The sequence below is a fragment of the Pelophylax lessonae genome (genome assembly GCF_965119305.1).
Source record: "Pelophylax lessonae genome assembly, chromosome: 1".
Classification (NCBI taxonomy): domain Eukaryota; kingdom Metazoa; phylum Chordata; class Amphibia; order Anura; family Ranidae; genus Pelophylax; species Pelophylax lessonae.
Genome location: NC_138768.1, coordinates 742,328,462 through 742,350,019, shown reverse-complemented (window position 1 = coordinate 742,350,019; position 21,558 = coordinate 742,328,462). Strand labels below are relative to the sequence as shown.

At 42.6% G+C, this 21,558-nt stretch overlaps 1 protein-coding gene across 1 annotated transcript in view; it reads right to left on the bottom strand.

The window, feature by feature from the left end:
- Positions 1-19,247, bottom strand: part of LOC309544332 (uncharacterized protein) — a gene marked incomplete at its 5' end in the record, with an annotated part of 134,849 nt that extends 115,602 nt beyond the window's left edge. The window contains 4 exons of the mRNA XM_082243237.1: positions 2,955-3,025; positions 4,963-5,077; positions 13,463-13,625; positions 19,149-19,247. Coding sequence (XP_082099363.1) covers positions 2,955-3,025; positions 4,963-5,077; positions 13,463-13,625; positions 19,149-19,247 — 448 coding nt within the window. The remainder of the gene's footprint in view (positions 1-2,954; positions 3,026-4,962; positions 5,078-13,462; positions 13,626-19,148) is intronic.
- Positions 19,248-21,558: the final 2,311 nt, after the last annotated feature.

Below are 21,558 nucleotides of genomic sequence, written 5' to 3'. Positions count from 1 at the left end.
CCCGCTTGTAAGGCCGAACTAAATAATACACCTCAGGAAGTGCCGCCATGGCTAACAGAGGATAGACTTAGAGCTAAACTAGAGAAACTTAACATAAATAAATCCCCGGGACCGGATGGCTTGCACCCGAGGGTTCTTAATGAGCTCAGCCAGGTGATTGCCAGACCATTATTCTTGATCTTTAAGGATAGTTTACAGACGGGTATGGTGCCAGCTGATTGGAAAAAAGCCAACGTGGTACCAATATTTAAAAAGGGGCCGAGATATATCCCGGGTAACTATAGGCCGGTCAGCCTAACATCAGTAGTCTGCAAAATTTTGGAGGGGATGATAAGGGACCACATACAAGACTTTAGTAATGAAAATGGTATTATAAGTAGAAATCAGCATGGATTCATGAAAAATCGTTCGTGCCAAACCAATCTGTTAACCTTCTACGATGAAGTGAGCTGCCACCTAGATAAAGGTAAGCCTGTGGATGTGGTGTATCTGGACTTCGCAAAGGCCTTTGACACCGTTCCTCACAAACGCTTACTGTACAAACTAAGGAAGGTAGGTATGGATCATAAGGTGAGTACCTGGATAGAGACCTGGCTCCAGGGGAGAGTACAGAGGGTGGTGATTAATGGGGAGTACTCGGATTGGGCGGGTGTGGAAAGTGGGGTCCCCCAGGGTTCTGTCCTGGGACCAATCCTGTTTAATTTATTCATAAATGATCTAGAGGAGGGGATATCTAGTACAATCTCAGTATTTGCAGATGATACTAAATTAGGCATGCCAATATCTTCTATGCAGGATGTGGAAATCTTGCAAGCAGACCTGAACAAAATAACGGGGTGGGCAACCACATGGCAGATGAGGTTTAATGTAGAAAAATGTAAAGTAATGCACTTGGGTGCCAGAAACCAGAAAGCAAGCTATTCACTAGGGGGTGAACCTCTGGGTGAGTCTAGGATGGAAAAGGACCTGGGGGTACTGGTAGACAACAGGCTTGGCAGTGGCATGCAATGCCAAGCCGCCGCAAGCAAAGCCAACAGAATACTGGGATGTATAAAAAAGGGGATTCACTCCAGAAATAAAGAGATTATTCTCCCGCTCTACAAGACTCTGGTCCGGCCACATCTGGAGTATGCTGTCCAGTTCTGGGCACCGGTCCGCAGGAAGGATGTGCTGGAACTAGAGAAAGTCCAGAGAAGGGCAACAAAAATAATTAGGGGAATGGAGGACATCGGCTATGAGGAAAGACTACAAGCACTGAACCTATTCTCTCTGGAGAAGAGACGATTGAGGGGGGATATGATATCAATGTACAAATACTGTACTGGCGACCCTAGCATAAGGAACAAACTATTCAGAGAAAGGGAATACAATAAGACACGTGGCCACTCACTAAAACTTGAGGAAAGGCGGTTTAACCTTAAAGTGCGTAAGGGGTTCTTCACTGTAAGAGCGGTAAGGATGTGGAATTCTCTTCCACAAGCAGTCGTATCAGCGGGGAGCATTGATAGTTTCAAAAAACTATTAGATGTACACCTTAAAGACCACAACATACAGGGGTACACAATGTACGGTTAAAAGCAAACACACACACGCATCATGGGTTGAACTGGATGGACTTGTGTCTTTTTTCAACCTCACTAACTATGTAACTATGTAACTATGTAACTATGTAACTGTATTAAAGCCCAACTCAACTTTTGTTTTAAATCAGCTTAATCGATTCCATTACACTTTGGTTTCTTAAAAAGCAGCCACAGCTTGCGTAGAAGAGCCTGTCACCTATCAGCATGCTGCAGAGTGGGACACTTGCTCAGAAGGTCCAACACACCTCCTACTGAGTCAGAGCCAGAGCTCTCCAATCAGTGGGAAGAATGGGCTTTGTTGATTATAGAGCTAGAGATCTGACTAAGTAACGGGCATGTCAGACCTGTGCAATGAAACAATTGCTTTTACACAGAGGGCAAGCCCACACTACAGCTGCTGGCAGAGGACAGGCATTTTTACTCAAAAATTGAACACCTTCTGTTTTTCTGTTATATTCACCTCGAATATACTTCACCGATTTGAACCAAGGGTTCAATTAGACTTAATAACATACGGGCATTAATTATTTGTACAATAAGCATTTACCAACTTGTTTTTATTATTGTTATTATTATATGGCATCAAGTCAATGCTCTTGCCAGGATTCAACATTAAATGCACTGCACATTATAATAATAGTAATTAGAATAATCTAAATATTTATTTTTTATTTCTTGACTTTCTTTATGTTTTTTTATTTCTTGAACCCAAATGACAAAAAAAACAAAAAACATTCCAATAATTTGAAATTAAACATTTTTACAAGAAATATAATTTCAGTGTGAGATTTTCTAGTCAGTAAAATGAAATTGGTCAATACTTTTACAGATATAACAAATAATTTTCCTTTTCTAGTAACTTGAGGATTTACTACACATGCACTAAATCACGTCCTGCCTGGATAAATGTCAAAAACAACCCTTACACTCTTATAAATAGATTGTCTTCTCTCCATTCTGCACGAACTGTGCATGTATGTGGATTTCCTGTCATTTAAATACCATGCACAAATATGGTGTTTTTCCCTTTACACTATTTTATCAATGTTCTGTTATTATTACATGTACTGATTAAGAGAAATTGGAGATGTCAGTTCTTTTTTATTGACTGGATGGAGCACAGGAAACTAGAAATAAAGACATTTTGGCAAGTCTATTAATCTGAACGCATACTTTATTTTCCAGTGCTATACTGTTTTCCTGAAATAAAGATTTATATTCTAATATACTATACATTGTTAGATCTCCCTGGGTTAGGTTTCGATTGCCTGGCTCCTTGGCCATATTTGGCAATATCTATATTCTCTGATAGACATACATGACAAAACAGTGCATAGCTGCCTACTATAATTGGAAAGGGCATACCATTACCAAAGAACTCATTCTGTGCTTCTAGATTCTTCAGCTTTTTCTTCAAACGTCCCTTGGCAGCTTCAAGTTTTCTTGAAAAAATAAATTATATTCTTTTTTTAGGATATTTTTACAACATCGCTCTAAATTTTATTTAATTGTCTGTTGAAGACATTCTTTTGGAAATTTAGATAAGTTGGAGAAATAAATAGGAGGTTTTTAACTGAAAAGAGACCTCCAGACAAAACATGTCTTCATAATAATATGCTGGCAAATTAAAAATACCTTGAGCAGTAGCTAAGCTACAGGTCTTATCAACATATTATTTGTAGTTAATAATGCAGAAAATTTATAAGCTTTAATAAACCTTCAAACACTAATTGATATACTTAGTACTGTCATATTATTTTGCCCATTTAGGGCACAGTCACAAATTCTCTTTATAGCTCACATCATCTGCTACTAATGCTTATTGACAATTATTAACTTATTGGCAATTGACTGCACAAGCACTGTATAAAAAGGGGAATGTCACATGCTCTGCCATACCCAGTAGTATAGGGTAATTCTAGGCATTCCAGCTAAAATGGATAGCAAGCAAGTGTGGGCAAGGTAAGTATCAGAGGAGCTCTGCTATAAAGAGAACCAGTTACTTTGCCTTGAATTTGAAAAGTGACAGATTTACCTGTTAATATTTCTTTATTTTTTTTTTGCTGAAACTTTACTCTCCATCAAGTTTTCATTGCTGTTGGTGTTCCCATTCACCCCCTATTTTGACAATTGTAACCAAAAAAGAAAGTGAGGGGAAATCCAAAATTCCCTTTGCTTTAGGAGATTTCCTCTAAATTCATGTTGCCTCTCTGAGACAGGAAGTAAAGAGAAGTTTCCCCAATGGTACACAGACAGCTAAAATAAAAATCCTGGCAGGAGTTTTAATCCTAACCTACTCTATCCAGTGTAGAAAAAAAGGTTTTGACCTAGCATACAATTGAATGCAAAAAAGTCATCTTTCCTCCGAAGTTAATTGAAATACCAATAAACACAATCGACCCTTGCCTATAGGAAGCGGAGACAAAGCTATTAACCACATATATTTTCCCATTATCCTAGAAATCATTATTCTCAAATAAGATTATTTTTTACAGAGTCAATATTTTCAGACAAGTTGGAACCAGTAATGTAAGAAATGTTCTGGTAAAGAAATTATCCCAGTAGAGGGGTGTTGCTTTGGGCACCCAAAGGTTGTGAGCTTACAGGCTTCCGTGATGAAAATCTAGCCTTGCTACTGAGAAAGCAATACTTGTAACATAGCTGCTCAGTGATCAGCTCAGTGAACAAATACCTGGGTCCAAATCAGCTTATCTAATCCTACATTTGATTGAGGGATTCAGAAGTAAACAACGTCCCATCTAAGCTTTCAGCCTTAGTTTTGAGAGCTTGTCAGTGTTAACAATTTTTTAATATGGACAAATCTAGCCCCTTTACACAAAACTTTTCAGTTCCTATTGTACCATCCACATTTCCACCATACCAGTACCAATACCAGTATCTGTACTATCTGTAATTCTGTCAAAATTGCATAAAAATCAAAAAGAAGGCGCCATGATTTGGAAGGGATATTTTAATCACTTCTCCAGTGACCCGTATCTCCATTCCAATGCTGCAAAACGCTTCAGGATTCAACACTTTTGGGAGTGTCAGATGCATATCTACCCTGTGGTTCTATCCTTTGATCACAATGTCACTGCTATGTCCAACCTGTTTGAATTTTTTATTAATTAAGTGATGGAAAGGGTTGGTTGCTTTAAAATAAAAGTTGCCAGGAAGGTCCTCATTCAGGCACTTCCTGTTTTAAGGTGACAATGTTATGTCCCTATCAGTTGTTTAACTGTTTTATCACTATACCACACAAGTTTATGATGGGGGCTACAAGTGTCCATTTCAACACACATCATATCATTTTAGAATGCTTTAACAAACGAAATGCCTTTCTGTTAGTGTGTTCATCTACTTTAATCTTTGCATGTACCTGATAGCTTCATCCAAATCCTTCATATGGTCTGCATGAGCCAGGCTCCTTCTGATCAAAACCTTGTCAACCACCTCTTGCTTTGGAGGAGCGCTAGGTGATTTTTTCATAGTCCCTATAAGAAAACACCGAAAAGGAGAAAAGGAGAACCAACACATTTATAATCAAATATATTTTTATGTTAAACATTATTCTGCTAATACATGGGTTTATGCAATTTTGCAAGAGTATCATTATTATGATTCACGCTAAAGTCACATGGACCAAAGTTATGAAACCATGGCCCCTGGATATACTCATACACAGTCTGGATCGATAAATCTGACTTATATGGTAGGGTTCTCCTTGCTTCATGATGATGTGAACCAGCTTCCTAAAACATAATGTACATACACTGTCTGCTTACATAAAAAGTACAACGGCTGCACTTTATCCAAAGAGGGAACCCATGGCTGAGTTATATAAGGTTTCCTTTTGTTATTACTGTGATTTACATAGAATGAGAGTTAAACTTTTGTATGTCAGGAAAGTAGATTTAGTGAGGAAACGTGCAGTTTAATGTTTAAGCAGAATATTACTTAAAGTGGTTCTAAAGGCTGAAGGTTTTTGTTATCTTAATGTATTCTCTGCATTAAGGTAAAAAAAACCTTCTTTGTCAAGCTCTATGGACAAACAGAGCCAGCCCAGGAGTGGGCCTGCATGAGTGCCCCCATAGCAAGCGGTTTGCTATGGGGGCTCTTGGCGGGGGATTGGAGTCAAGATCACCAGAAAGGGACCAGAGAAGAGGAGGATCAGGGCTTCTCTATGCGAAACCATTGCACATAGCAGGTAAATAGAACATGTTTGTTATTTAAAAATATAAATTATAGCTTTACAATCACGTTAAAATATTGTATATGTAAACCCAATCATTCCACTCCTATCCACTTCTCTTCCACAATCAGAATTAAAAAGCAAAAATTGTATTAATTTTGTTGGGGAACACATCCTGGATTCTCATCTAGGAAAGAATGACATAATTGTCTACCTGCAGCCTCCTGGGATGCATAAGGCATCCCAGAAGGCCTTGGGGTACTCAACAGTATATGTGCTGTGATGTGTCATCATGAGGCTGGATGTCTCTTCCTTGTTCTTGCTGCTGTTCCCGTGATAATGTGCCACTGTGCACGTGCATCAACGAAAAGAAAATAACAGCTGGCTACCAATGACGAAAATGGAAACTGAAGTGCCATACCACTGCTAAAAGGTTCAGATAAAACTTTATTCCAATAAAAGTCAGAGAAACAATCCAAAGTGGCATTTATAACGTGTTTCAGGGGTGCAAAAACACCTCCTTCATGAGGTCTTGACTGAAAACAATGTGAATGAACTAAATGTAAACTGGACCTTTAATATTTCTTTCTGTGTGCTTTCAAGCACTGGCTTTGTCAGCTGCTGTTTTGGCAGTACTTTGCAATGGCATCAGAGAAATAGATGATGGCCTGGCAGCAGGTGAGCAACAGCAGAGTGGTGGATCCCTACAGAACACCACTGTTCTGAAAAAAGTAAAAGGGTGACATGATTGAGGGGAGTGAAGTTCCCTTTAGGAAAACGATATGTCCTTGTCTCCAAACTGTACATGCATTGTCATGCTCTTCCAATGTAGACTAGATGCAAACCTCTGTTTTTTTTTTTTTACTTAATGAGTTTGATTCATCAAACTGTGATAGCACTTGAGGCATGCTATATTGACCTCTGAAGAAATGTTATTGCATATGTTATACGGTATGTATTGAGGACTTTAAACCAGGTATGCAATGCTATTACAACTTAATGAATCAGAGCTATTGGCGTATTTTTACATACTGGTACATTACAAATACTATTATGTTGTGCTTAGCATCTTTCCATTGATAGTGTACTGCAGGGCAGATTAGCACAGAGAACATTATTGATCTTCAAGCAAACAAATAAGCTTGAATTATTCAAAGGGAATTAAAATTTATTAAGTCTTTCAAATGTCCTAGGTGAACAACCTAACTACTGTTCACATAAAATTAGGATTGGTACACAGGGATAAAGAAGAATAATTAAAATGTAAACCTTCTTTTTTATCACAGCCAAATGGCAGGGACGCCCTGTGCAATTTGATGAAATCCCAGTAGAATTCCAGCTGTAATTGTCAGTGTGGACTATATGTTCTCTTATTAGTGAGGAAGATAGTTAATTCCCTCTATCATTGCAATATGTTACTAAAAGCAAAACTACTGTTTTTCTTCATAGTAAATGATAAATAATAACCTAATCTTGTTTAGTGTAATGGCTTGTATGGACATTGATTTTACATCAGACCAATCAGGCCAATATGCTTAAAAACCATGTCCATTCCTGCTGTTATATATCTAAGGAACATTTGGGATGCAGAATTGGGCTTGGTGTAGAAGATCCAGAATATTGGGCTTGGTGTAGAAGATGGGGAATATCGGGACGTACTTTGACAGCAATAGGTCAACCAGGAATCATCAGTGCTGTCACATAGAGAGAGTCAAGACTCCTGTGTAAGCTATAGCATGAATGGCTCATAGCTGACACAGGGTGATTTCTTCTGCATGCCACCAACTTCACAGATATGCAGGGGAGAAAAGGAAAGTTTAGTATGTACTACTGGAGAAGAAGTTATTTAGGTGAGCCTGCTGCTATTTAGGTGAACCTGCTTTACTGGTATAGGCAAAACACTGGTCCGCTATAGGTTAACTGATCAATAAAGCTTATGAACAGGCTGGAAGTTCACTCCCCTAGAGGGCAGGTTAGAAGCTACCAGCCATTACAGGGAGTGTGCACACTTTGGTTCCTAGGCATTTAACCTCTTTACACCTGGAACCAACAGACACGAGTGCTCCCCTCTCACCTTCCCAATATGATTAACATAAAACACAGATCCATACGGCAACTCTATATTATTAATTATCTTTGCCATTAAGGCCCACATCACAGGAAGCCACCGCCTTTTAACCACTTAAGCCCCGGAAGATTTTACCCCCTTCCTGACCAGGGGGTATTTTGGGATTCGGCACTGCGTGACTTTAACGGACAATTGCGCGGTCGTGCGACGCTGTACCTAAACGAATTTGACGTCCTTTTTTTCCCACAAACAGAGCTTTCTTTTGGTGGTATTTGATCACCTGTGCGATTTTTTGATCATGCGCTATAAACAAAAAAAGAGTGTCAATTTTGCAAAAATAGCAATATTTTTCACATTTTTTTATATGAAATTCCCCAAAAAAAATGTAAAAATCAAATTTTTTTAACATTTTCGGCCAATTTCTTTTATGCTACATATGTTTGGTAAAAAAAAAAATCACAAAAAGCGTATTTTGATTGGTTTGCGCAAAAGTTATCGCATTTACTGACAAAGGGAAAGATTTTTGTCATTTTTGTTGTTTTTTTTTTAACGCGTAATGGCGGCGATCTGCGATTTTTTTTGCGGGACTGCGACATTGGGGCGGAGAGATCGGACCCTTGACTGACATTTTTGACACTTTTGGGGTTACCAGTGACATTTCTAAAGTAATCAGTGCTATACATATGCACTGTTACTGTAAAATTACACTGGCAGTGAAGGGGTTAACTTTTTTTGAGAGGGAGGGGCTGTGTGTGTCCCTAGGGGCGTGATTCTAACTGTGATTGGCTGTGGCTTGGGCTGTAGGAACAATGATCAACGGTCCTACATAGTAGAAACGTGTGATCATTGTTTCTACACAGGGGAGAATGACAGGCGGCTTGTTTACACTAGCCGCCTGACTTTCTCCTTCTGCAGCAGCGATCGCAGAGTGACCGGCGGACATCGGGTCCGCTGGTCAAACGCGCGGGGGGGTCCGTGATCACGCGGGAGCGGGAGCGCGCTTCCGGGGGCGCGCGCTCGCTCCCTAGATCCTCACAGGCTAGCGACGTAGATCTACGTCACTTTGCCTGTGAGGGGCTGACTGCCGACGTAAATCGTCCTTAGGCAGTCGGCAAGCGGTTAAGTAATGCAAGGTCTTACTCTCATGACTCTTCAGGCCAGGTCCTTAGGATAACCCTGTACCTAACCCTGGTCCCAAAGTGACCAGGTTTCGCTGAGCGTAAGGGAAGTGTACCTGGCCTCCCACCCAACACTGTCTCTGGCCACGGTCACCTGCTTCTTCTACAGACTCACCACCATCACTTGGGATTGTATCCCAACCTTGATTGGTAAAGTGTGTGTTCTGCAAATGTACTCAACCACAGGGGTTACCTGGTACAAATGTTCTCACAGGGGCCCAAGGCTGCTTAACCTGGAGAATTAAATGTTTTTGTAATTGTAAGGTTCTTTGATACACTGAAGTTACACTTATCCCATAGTAGACACTTTTGTTAGCCAAAAACACTAACAACTTCTCTGCCTAATTAAAGTCCCTTGTCAGGGGCGTAACTACAGGGGTTGCAGGGGTTGCAATTGCAACCGGGCCCCATGCTCCAGGGGGCCCATGCAGCTCCACTGTATACCTGGATAGGAGGGGCGGCGGGGGCAGCATGTAGAGAAATCACTGTCCTCCTTTTTCCTCCTGTAGCTGCAGGAGGAAAATGGAGGAGATTGGTTCCTCTGTATGCTGCCCCTGCCACTCCTCCTATCCAGTTCACTTGTGTTCTGCTGTCTCTTGGCCCCTATGTGCTCCCCCGCCCCCCCCCCACTGGGCCAACTGCAGAACTTGTGAAAGGGCCCCACTGCGGGACCGTAATAAAGGGCCCCGCAACGAGAGTGAAGGGCCCCAGGATCAGTGGGAGGAGCCCCAGGCTTGAAGAGAAGGGCCCCGGCCAGGGGTCCGGTGGGCCCTGCATGGTTGCTTGCACCCGGGCCCTGAAGGTTCTAGTTATGCCTCTGTCCCTTGTACTGATGAACGGGCGGCGCTTGGCAGACCTATACGTGGCGGGACAAGTGTTCTGACTGTTTAAATTCCACACCAGCGCCCCCTTTTCTCTCACTTATCTTCAGGGCTTAGACACTGGCATAGGTCTGGTATACCTCCATCAGTAACCCATCATGCTCAGGGGCCTTGGAGTTGGGAAACAGACCAACCACCTCCTGTAATTCATCTAAAGTGAGGGGAGCCTCCAGACTGAGCCTTTGGGCTTTCCGAGAGCTGGGGCAAAGATACCGTTTGCAAGTAGTGGTGCAAGTCCTCCGGTGCATAAGACACTTTGGAAGCACATAAGCTAGTATAAAAACTAACCAGCTCAGCCATAACACAATCCTGTGTATTGACCATGCAGCCATTCGATAGTTGCAGAGCCCCAATAGTGGGGACCGAAGGGCATACATTGACAATTTTGGCTAGAAGTCGGCCAGTCTGCTCCCCCTCCTCGTAGAAAGTCACCCTAGGGAAGAAACGTCTCCTCTCTGCCTTCAAATTAATTTCTTTATTCAAGGCATCCTGGACCGATAGCCAGGAGGCCCTTGAACTTTCTGTAGGGTCAGCTATATACTCCTCCTCCAACATACTAGCGTGCTGGGCCAGCTGTTCCTCATGGGCTTTCATATTGGATTTAATTCTCTTTATAGTAGAAATAAAGACACCCCTGAGAAAGCACTTAAAGGCATCCCATCGGACTAGACCGTAATCTTACTGAGCGTTATTGCCAAAGAAATGTTCAATTTGAGTTTGAATGTTGTTATCTGTGGGAAGTAGTTTCAACCAAAAGGCATTTAACCGCCATGGGGCTCTTACAAGGTTGACCTGTAATCGCGCCTTGATCCCCTACCACTAGTAGAGAGTGGTCAGAGACCCCTCTCTGTGTGTATTCTATTTTGGTCACCAGGGAAAAAACAGGCCCGGTTCCCACACATAGGTCTATACGTGACAGAGAGGAATGTGTTTTAGAAAAGCATGAAAATTTAGTTGTATTGGGGTATTTCATGCGCCACATATCCATCCAGCCCAGTTCCACAAGAAAACGGGAGAGAGCTGTGCCCCTGGACAAGGCTAGTAGAGGGGATGGAGGGTGTCTATCTATTTTGGGGTACAAGATACCATTAAAGTCTTCCATCGCATAGAATGGGGCATCAGGTTTGGTAAGCGTGAATGAGACCAGGTCCCGTAGCACTCTGGAGGAGAACGGAGGAGGAATATACACCACTGCCAACACACATGTAAAGGTATACAATTTGCAATATAGGAATACATAATGCCCTTCTGAGTCAATTTGAATTTGAAATTCCTGGAAGTCAAGGGACCTGTGTACCAAAACACTCACCCCCCTAGAATAGGATGTGTGAGTAGAATGATATGCCTAGCCTACCCAGGAATAACGCAAGCAGTTTATAGACTCCCCTGTCAGATGTGTTTCCTGCAGTCCAAAAAGTGCAGGGTGATATTTGCGGAGAACTGCGGACACCATTGTCCTCTTCAAAGGGCTGCCAAGTCCCCTAACATTCCACAAAACTACAGGGACATCAGCCATATTGAGACACATGGAAACATCTTAACATTATGACAAGGCATCGCGACCACTTTGGCCCTGGGAAAAGCAGTGCAGAAAGTCCCCTTTGGTAGTCAACCCTGGTCAAACCACTATCATGGTCAAATAGGTGAGCGTGACATCTCCAAACAAAAATGAGCAAAAAAGCAGAATTCACTTTAGAAAGGCACAACTGTGCCTCAAATCAATCTAACAGTCGAGTAGGTAACCAAACTCATCCAAACAAAAGTGTAATGAGAACTTGGTGCACTTGTCACACATCTTCCCGTGTGTACCATGCCCTGCCCACAGCTAAGGGAGCGTATCAGATTCTGAAACAGGAATTTTGCCCCCGGCCGGGGCAAATTCACAGAACCGCCTAGGCGGTTAATCAGGTATCTCCACTGTAAGATGAAGAGCAATGGATCCACTTTCAGGCTTCTGTGTCATCCCTATTTTGTTGGCGAAGGGAAGGTTCATGAATGTCCAACCAATCCGCCACCTCATCGGCCGTAGCAAAGAAGTGAGCCCAACCTTCAGCCGTGACTCTCAGGCAGGCTGGGTAAAGTATAGCGTAGATCAATCCCAGACATTGCAGCCTTTACTTGACATCCATAAATTTAGAGCGCTGCCTTTGCACTTCCGCTGCAAAGTCAGGGTAGAGCGACACCTTAACTCCGTTAAACTGGATATCGGGCCTCTCTTTCCCCAAACGTAGCACCTTTTCCCTTTGCCAAATGTGTTACAAAGCCAGAAATTCATAGGATCTCTATCTTCTTCGGTAATCCCACAATGTGCATGTTATCGCGTCACAATCTGTTTTCAATATCATCAGTTTTATCTGTGTTTCCATGTGCTAAACGGGCAGAAGAGCAGGATTCAGTTATCAAAGCTGGTAACTTATCCTCTATGTCCCGAATGTGACTCTCTGTAGCTGTGTTTCTTTCACAATTTTTTTGTAAATCTTGCCAGATAAGAGCCACTTCTTCAGTCAGGCCTCCCAGATGAACTTTCACTGTGTTAACTGTTATTTGTTTTTTTAAATCAGCAGCAGACAGCACTTAAATTTAATGATGAGTGTCCCTTGTGCCAGTGGCTGCTCATTTTTCTGAAATCTCAGTCCTCTACCCCTCCAGATACCACTATACAGTAGCTGTGATCATCTGGTGTTGTGGGGGTTATTATGAGCAGCTCCACCTGTCACAGGTACTTTTCAGAAGTGCCCACTATAACTGTCATTTCTGTCCCTTGCTCCAATAAAAAAACTGGACTATCAATTCTTGCAGTGAAGCACTCTATGAATCAAGGACAGGCAGATCAATTAAAGGTTCTCCTTCTCCGTTCATAGAACGCTTTTCATTTTGGGAACTGGTTGTACAGCTTCTATGAGTGTAGGAGGGAGATGGAAAGGGCGGGCATATTCGGCACTTTTGATAAGTGCCTGTGACAAATGGAGCTGCTTGCATTAACCCCCACAACATCAGAAGATCACAGCTGCTGGGGTATCAGGGAAGGGGGACAGAGGAGAGAAAATTTCAAGGAACAGAGCAGCCTCAGCCCACTCTTCATTCCTGTAAGTACTGTATCTGGTGGTGATTTAAAAAAAAAAGAATCACTAAACTTAAAGTATTTGTTCACCTTTACAGAAAAAATTATAAGGTGAACTAACACTGTACACCCTTCCAACCCCCCATTCTCCTCTGTACTTACATCCGGACTGCTGGCTTGGCCGCATGGGCAGTGACAGCTCAGCATCCCTGGAGGTAGGTACAGCGGCGACCAGAGGGGGGTTCTTGTACAATTTTAGTTTAGATTTTTATTTTTTTTCTGGAAAGTAAAATAGCAATTTAAGCATCATAACTTATAGCAACCAATCAGAACTCATTTAGGCTTTCAGGGGCATCCGTCAGATACAATATACACTGTACATTGTTACATTGGTCAAAGCTGTACCAATGTAACTATGTATAAAATATCCATACCTGGAATAATCTTTTACATTTTTTAAATTTTAGTAAAAAAAAGTTTGGCAACAGCACATCCCAACCTTCTAGGTAACTTTCTGCCAATGAGTGAGCTGCAGAGTGTCCATATTGCTTTAGAATTTCTTTATTCAGCTCCCTTCCAGTTATGTACCGGTTACCAGACACAAAGGGCTTTGCAGAGGAGTCATCTGCCTGTTTAGAGCCGGGCTTGTGAAATGTCAGCTGCTGTGGGCAGAAAAGAAACATTGTGTTAGAAATGTCCTATGATATCTGAGTATTTCAGCCTTTCGAATTTCCCAGGCTCAGTGTGATTTGTTTCATACAAAGCATAGTGATTTCAGGTTCCAATTACAAGAGATTCCTGTCCTTAATCAGAGCCAGGTCTCCAGCTCTCTCTTCCGCTGCTTATATAATGTCCTAGCAATGCAAGGCATCTCTGCAATGGGCACGTTTGTAGACTTGGTGGCGCACAGAGAACTGCAAGTCACAAGTTCTATTTATCTGACACTCGAATGTTTATATAGTGTCCTGTGATCCCGCACTTCACTTTAAACATACTCTTCTCCCTACTATGAGTCACTCTAATTCAGACATGGTCTGTTTTATTTGGATCAGTAAAAAGATTGTCATTGTTTTAAGGGAAATATTATATACGGGATGGAAGTTATTTTCTTACTGCAGAAAGATGTGTTATGGCATCACATAAACAAGAAACATGTTTTAGCCCAAGTATGATATGTAAATCAGTTTCTGAACACTGGTTTTTCTACCAGAAACCTGTTTTAAAACGCTTAATTAGTAGGGTTGTGAGTTTGAATCCCAATTATGACACTACCTGCCTGGAGTTTGCATTGCCTCCCTGTAGGTTTCATCTCACACTCCAAACACAGGCTGATAGTTTCATTGGCTTCTTTCTATATTGGCCCTAGTATGTAGTTTGTATGTTCACCTGTGTTAGGCTAGGCTCACACCTGTGCGGGCAGAAGAGCCTACTCATTCGATTGGGCTGGGTGTCCTACAAAATGCAGAAAATAAGTACCTGCGCTATTTTTTATATTGCTTCCTGCGATTTCCATTGCGGGCGGTGTGCCATTAGGATTAATGGCACCCGTCTGCGTCTCGCTGTGAGTGGGTGGTTGCAGCTGTGGGAATTTGTGAGGGTCCCACAGCGGCACCACCCGAACAGGTGTGAACCTAGCCTTTGTGTAGAATTCCTCCCATATTCCAAAGACATGTTGGTAAGTTAGTTGGCTTTAGAATGAGTGTACAAATTGGCTATAAAAGTCTATGGCAAAGCGCAGCAAACCCCGCAGGAAAGCCGCTGCACCCGCAGTGCAGGTAAACAGCAGTGCATCAGTGTCAAAGCAGCCTTATAAGGGCTCAGGACAATAAGGGTTTGTTTACATTTGCTGTTTCGGGGGGCAGTTAAACCCCATAGTTGAGACTTGTCTTTACCATACCTGTGAACTGTATCTCCATTGGAACGACTGACAATTGTATATACTATATTGTTTTTTGGGGGGGTTTTTGCTATATTTTCCCCACAAAAGTGGAGTTACCCTTTAAGTAGCCCTCACTCTTCAAACAGTTAAGCACCCCTGATGTAGAGTATATACATACATCATGATCTGGATACTGAATATATAGAAGCAAGGTCTAAAGCTGTTGCAACAGTGGCTGGATTTGGAGTATAGAGTAACCTACCTGCTGATGACCTACCTCCCTTAATACATGGCTACAAGCTAGCTACCCACCCAAAACTTCCCTCCATATGGAGACTTTCTAACAGAGGAACCATGCCTGTATATTGCTGCCATACCAGCAGGTATCCATGCCCCGCTCTGGTGGGCTACAGATGTGGCTCCTTGTAGTCCTGCGCATCTTCTCCGCCGCCTCTGGTGGGAGAGTTTATACCTCCATTTTGGAAGACGACTTCTCAGTCATAAACATGCTTTCTGGTTTTTGATTGATATCGCCAATTTGACATCACAGATCCCCTGAGGAAGACCTCATCTCATAGGTCGAAACACGTCAGAGTTTTTGCATCTCAATGTGATGATCTCATTATGCGATTGTTACTTTTGTAACATTATGTCATTTTTTAACCAGAGCTCATAATTTACCTTTTTTTCCCCTCTGGGGATTTTTATCATGTGTGTTTTTTACATTTTCTATTTACCAATAAAGGAATTTTTTACCAATAAAGGAATTTTTTAGATAAAATTACAGTCTCATACATTCTACCTATAGAGTTATCGCTGCTAAAAAAAACCCTGGGGGGTTTGTACTTTTGTACTTCCTTCTTCATGCACTTACCTATTGCAGCATCATGGTTTCTATTCTTCTCTGTAACAAGTATTGGCTAAGGAAAGAGAAAAATGTGTTTCACATTTTCCCCCTCGTTATTGACTAACAGTTCAAAGTCCAACACTGGGCACATTTTTACATTTTTAGACACCTATTATCTTATCTTAACTGCAGTTAGAACAGCAAAAACTTTTCTATTAGAATTGCTGAGTGATGTTAGAATGTGTAGCAGCAGCCACACTGCTGGAATGGGGTCTATTACAGATCCCTGTTTCAGCGTTGTTCCTCTCCCTCTGCTTAACCATTCATAAACCATAGCCACACCATCATCACAGGACTGTGCTTTATGAATTGCTATGCAACACTAGACTGGTGTAGGAAATAGATCCCCTTCCAATGCTGCTGGAAATCAGAAGTGCATTTCCCACTGCACATTCTGGCAGCACTCAATGGAGCTAATAGAAAAGCTTTATAGTAAGTAAAAACTCAGTTCTAACAGCAATTAAAGAAGATAATAATTGTCTAAACATGTAGTTGGCGTTGGGCTCTTATTCAGAAAGTATGAAGTCCCAAGATGGGACTCTGATCGGGTTCCATCCAAAGGGGTGACTTTCAAAGCTATCAACTGGATGGTAATAGGCCTTACCCCTACTATTCATAAACAGAACTGGTTGGTGTAGGGGCTCTAAAAGGCTGGAAAGGTCTGTGTTGCCCCCAATAGGGGAATCTGTGGAATCATTCTCTGTCCTTGCAGAGGCTTTTATTGGCTCCACTATTACTAGGGACATCGGAAGTCTCCAAAGACTCACAGTATCTCACAAAAATGAGTACACCCCTCACAATTTTGTAATTATTTTATCTCTTCATGTGACAACACTGAAGAAATTACACTTTGCTACCATGTAAAGTAGTGAGTGTACAGCTTGTATAACAGTGTAAATTTACTGTCCCCTCAAAATAACTCAACACACAGCCATTAATGGCTAAACCGCTGGCAACAAAAGGGAGTACACCCCTAAGTTAAAATGGCCCAATTAGCCATTTTCCCTCCCCGGTGTCATGAGACTCGTTTGTGTTACAAGGTCTCAGGTGTGAATGGGGAGCAATTGTGTTAAATTTGGTGTTATCACTCTCACTCTCTCATACTGGTCACTGGAAGTTCAACATGGCACCTCATGGCAAATAACTCTCTGAGGATCTGAAAAAAAGAATTGTTGCTCTACATAAAGAAGCCTAGGGTAGAAGAAGATTGCCAAGACCCTGAAACTGAGCTGCAGCAAGGTGGCCAAGACCATACAGCGGTTTAACAGGACAGGTTCCATTTACAATAGGCCTTGCTATGGTCGACCAAAGATTGCTGCAGAGGTTGAAGGGGTGGAGGGGGGGGGGGGGGTCAGCCTGTCAGTGCTCAGACCATACGCTGCACACTGCATAAAATTGGTCTGCATGGCCTCTTCTAAAGATGATGCACAAGAAAGCCCTCAAACAGTTTGCTAAAGACAAGCTGACTAAGGACATGGATTATTGGAACCATGTCCAGTGGTCTGATTAGACCAAGATAAACGTATTTGGTTCAGGTGATATCAAGCGTGTGTGGCAGCAACCAGGTGAGGAGTACAAAGACAAGTGTGTCTTGCCTACAGTTAAGCATGGTGGTGGGGATGCCATGGTCTGGGGCTGCATGAGTGCTGCCGACACTGGGGAGCTACAGTTCATTGAGGGAACCATGAATGCCAACATGTACTGTGGCATACTGAAGCAGAGCATGAGCCCCTCCCTTCAAAGACTGGGCCGCAGAGCAGTTTTCCAACATGATAAAGACCCCAAACAGAACTCCAAGACACACACTGCCTTACTAAATAAGCTGAGGGTAAAAGTGAATTACTGGCCAAGCATGTCTCCAGACCTAAACCCTATTGAGCATCTGTGGGACATCCTCAAACAAAAGGTGGAGGAGCGCAAGGTCTCTAACATCCACCAGCTCCGTGATGTCATCATGGAGGAATGGAAGAGAACTCCAGTGGCAACCTGTGAAGCTCTGGTGACCTTCATGCCCAAGAGGGTTAGGGCAGTGCTGGAAAATAATGGTGGCCACACAAAATATTGACACTTTGGGCCCAATTTGGACATTGTCACTTAGGGGTGTATTCACTTTTGTTGCCAGGGGTTTAGACATTAATGGCTGTGTGTTGAGTTATTTTGAGGGGACAGCAAATTTACACTGTTATACAAGCTGTACACTCACTACTTTACATTGTAACAAAGTGTCATTTCTTCAGTGTTGTCACATGAAAAGATATAATAAAATCTTTACAAAAATGTGATTGTTGTACTCTCTTTTGTGAGATACTGTAGAATGGAAGTATGGAGGCTCCTGGTCTCCCTAAGCAATCAATGATATAGACCAGGGATCCTCAAACTAAGGCCAGCTGTTGTGGAACTACACAGCTGACGAGGCATTGTAAAACTCTGACATTCACAGATATGGTTAGGCATCATGGGAATTGTAGTTCCTGAACAACTGGAGGGCCATAGTTTGAACACGCCTGGTATAGGCACAGTGGAGGATAAAGAATATATGGACAAGTCTAAGCATTAAGATTCCCAACAGGATTACTGTTTATTCCATTGATAATAACTTTACCAAAGAGTTTTCAGGTGAATACATTTCAAGCTTCTTCTTAAAGCGGAGTTCCACCCTAAAATTAAACTTACCTCCATCTCAAGCCCGGGGTCACCTGAAAAAAAAAATGGATAATCGCAATTTTTTTTTTTTACTTACCTGGTTTAGAAGAAAATATACTTACCTTACTTCCTCTTCCTCCCCTCGGCGGCCACGGCGATTCGTCATTTCCTGGCCTTGCAATGATTCCTGGGAGCTGAACGTCATCGCTCCCAGGAATCAATGCGCCTGCACCAGCCCCGACGTCAGTTTCGGTGCAGGCGCCGTCATACCTTGCTAAACAGCTTCTGGGCATGCCCAGAAGCTGTGCAGGGATGACGCTGAGGCACCGGAAGTGACGGCGGGGCTGGTGCAGTGCATCGTGGGACCGAAGAAGACGGAAGAGGACACAGAAGAGGATCGCGCTGACTTCAAGCTGCCCACACCTGAGATGGCAGCGCTGGACAATACTTTTTCAAGGTAAGTATTTCTTCTAAAAGGTAAGTGCAACCCGGGACAGATCAGAGGCTAGCCATTGTGGAATGCACTAGCCCTGACTGTCCCGGGGGTATTTTTATTAAAAAAAGCTTTCCCAGGGTGGAACTCCGCTTTAAGGGACTGTACTTGTGAATCATAGCTGACCCATCTGGAATCCACCTCTTTCTTCTAAAGCAAAACAAAATTACAAATATGAAAGGAGTAAAACTTTAAATGCAATACACACATGTAAATAATATGGGGAGAATGTAGCATATACAAAGTAGAAATGTATTAGTTACCTCGGATTTTTGCAGGGCTGAAAGTCCAAGTGTCTGCTGCAAAGCTTGCACTTTATTGTTGTACCGTGACCAGCTTTGGACAAAATTAATTTTATCCATCTATTTAAAAAATAAATGATAATAGGATAATCATATTGCTAGTTTAATGCTGTATATTTTATAGCTGATGTATAGGAACCTACAGGTATAAAGAGAAATGGATAGAATATTTAAGACATTTTTTATAATATATTTATTAAGTACTAGTAGGCTTGTAGTATGAGAAAAGAAAACATCTTAAAGACCTTACCATAACTTTGGCACACAAGTGAATACAAACGTTTCCTAGAGAAGGGTTTAGCTGCCTATAGAAGCAAAATAAATGTGTAGTCATGGTCTAACCGATCTCAGGTCTGTTCCTACTCCGGTTATTACAAAGAGATTGTAAACCCTCTGGGTTTTTAATTTATTTTATATTTATATTTATTCATGGGCAACTTTATTAGGTACACCCAGGGGCGTTGCTAGGTGAGAAAAAGACCAGGGGCTTCAGCCCGAAGGTAAATTTGATAACCCCTCCCACATTTCAAAGTAAGCCCCGCCCAAGCTCCACCCAATGCCGCTCCCCACTCAACCCTGCCCAATGCCCCACCATAAAATGTTATAAAATGTGACCACACGCATGTTAATCTGTCAACTTTCTAATCTCCACTTTTACTTGTAACTCTTCCCATAAAGCAATTAAGAACACCAATTATGGCAATCAGGGTGCCCCATGTAGAAGCCTTTCTGGAGGCTCCTATGGAACTTCTTCAGCCATTTTGGAAATAGCAGAGGTCCCAGAACATCCACAACACACAAGAGAAATGATTTCCCAGTAGTCTAGATGAAGCACTAACACCAAATCTTTCCAAAGTAGCTGTAACCAGAAAATGGTGAGTCAGCTCCTCTATGACTTCCTGGGAAAGTTGAACATCAAGGGCTTGTTCAAGAAACCGTGCACAAAGCAAAATTTTAAGTGCAAAATGCGGCAACCCAGAGTAACCGATCAGCATTTACTTATCTGACATCACACTAGCAAAAGATGAATTCTAATTGGTTGCCACAGGGTTTAGGGTGCCTTTGTACAGTTTCAGTAAGTTAAAAGGCTAATATGGGCTAAGGTTTCAAAAATCAGCCCTCCGTCACTCACCCACAGCCATCTGTGCAGTGGTGTACCTAGAGCATTTGGCACCCGGGGCGGATCCTAAATCTGGCACCCCCCCAAACTTAAAAATGTACAAACACCCAAAAAAATTTGTAATGTTTTCAAGAATATTTATTGTACACATTTCACAGCCCTCCCCCCCCCCCATCTCTCTAATCACAGTGCCCCCTTTTGCACTCTCTGCCTTCCCTGCACAGTCCTACCTTTGGCATAAACAGATCGCTGATACTATTAGCAATGTGTTTAAATTTGAGTAAGAGATTGGAGACATCCTACAGGAGATGGTCAGAGACTGCGGACATGATACAAGAGATGTTCAGAGACTGCAGACATGATACAGGAGATGGTCAGAGACTGCGGACATGATACAAGAGATGTTCAGAGACTGCAGACATGATACAGGAGATGGTCAGAGACTGCAGACATGATACAGGAGATGGTCAGAGACTGCAGACATGATACAAGAGATGGTCAGAGACTGCAGACATGATACAAGAAATAGTCAGAGACTACAAACATGATACAGGAGATGGTCAGAGACTGTGGACATGATACAGGAGATGATCAGAGACTGCAGACATGATACAAGAGATGATCAGAGACTGCAGACATGATACAGGAGAAGGTCAGAGACTGCAGACATGATACAGGAGACGGTCAGAGACTGCAGACATGATACAGTAGATGGTCAGAGACTGCAGGCATGATACTGGAGATGGTCAGAGACTGCAGACATGATACAAGAGATGATCAGAGACCGCAGACATGATAGAAGATAGAAGAGCACTAGGGAGGCTGGAGAGCACAGGAGGAGCTGAAGGGCATGGGGGGGCACTGGAAAGAAATAGGGGGGGGGGTTGGAAAGCATTGCAGGGGGGTTAGAAAGCAAGGGGGTGGAGAGCAGGGGGGGCAGGGAAAACCAGGGGGACAGAGTACGGGGGAGGGGGGGGGAACTGAAGAGCACTGGGGGGGGGGCTGTAGATTACTGAGGGGGGAGCCAGGCAGCACAGGGGGGTGGAGAGCACTGGGGGAGTCAGAGAGCATGGGGGGGAGCTGTAAAGCACTGTGGGGAGCTAAAGAGCACTGGTGGAGGGGGGCCTGAAGAGCTCTGGGGGGTACTGGAAAGGGGGGTGTAAAGTATGCATTTATTAGATACAGAGCAGAAAAATACATCAACTTCAGCAGTTCTATGGCACATCATTCTTTGTCAGTTAAACACTCTGA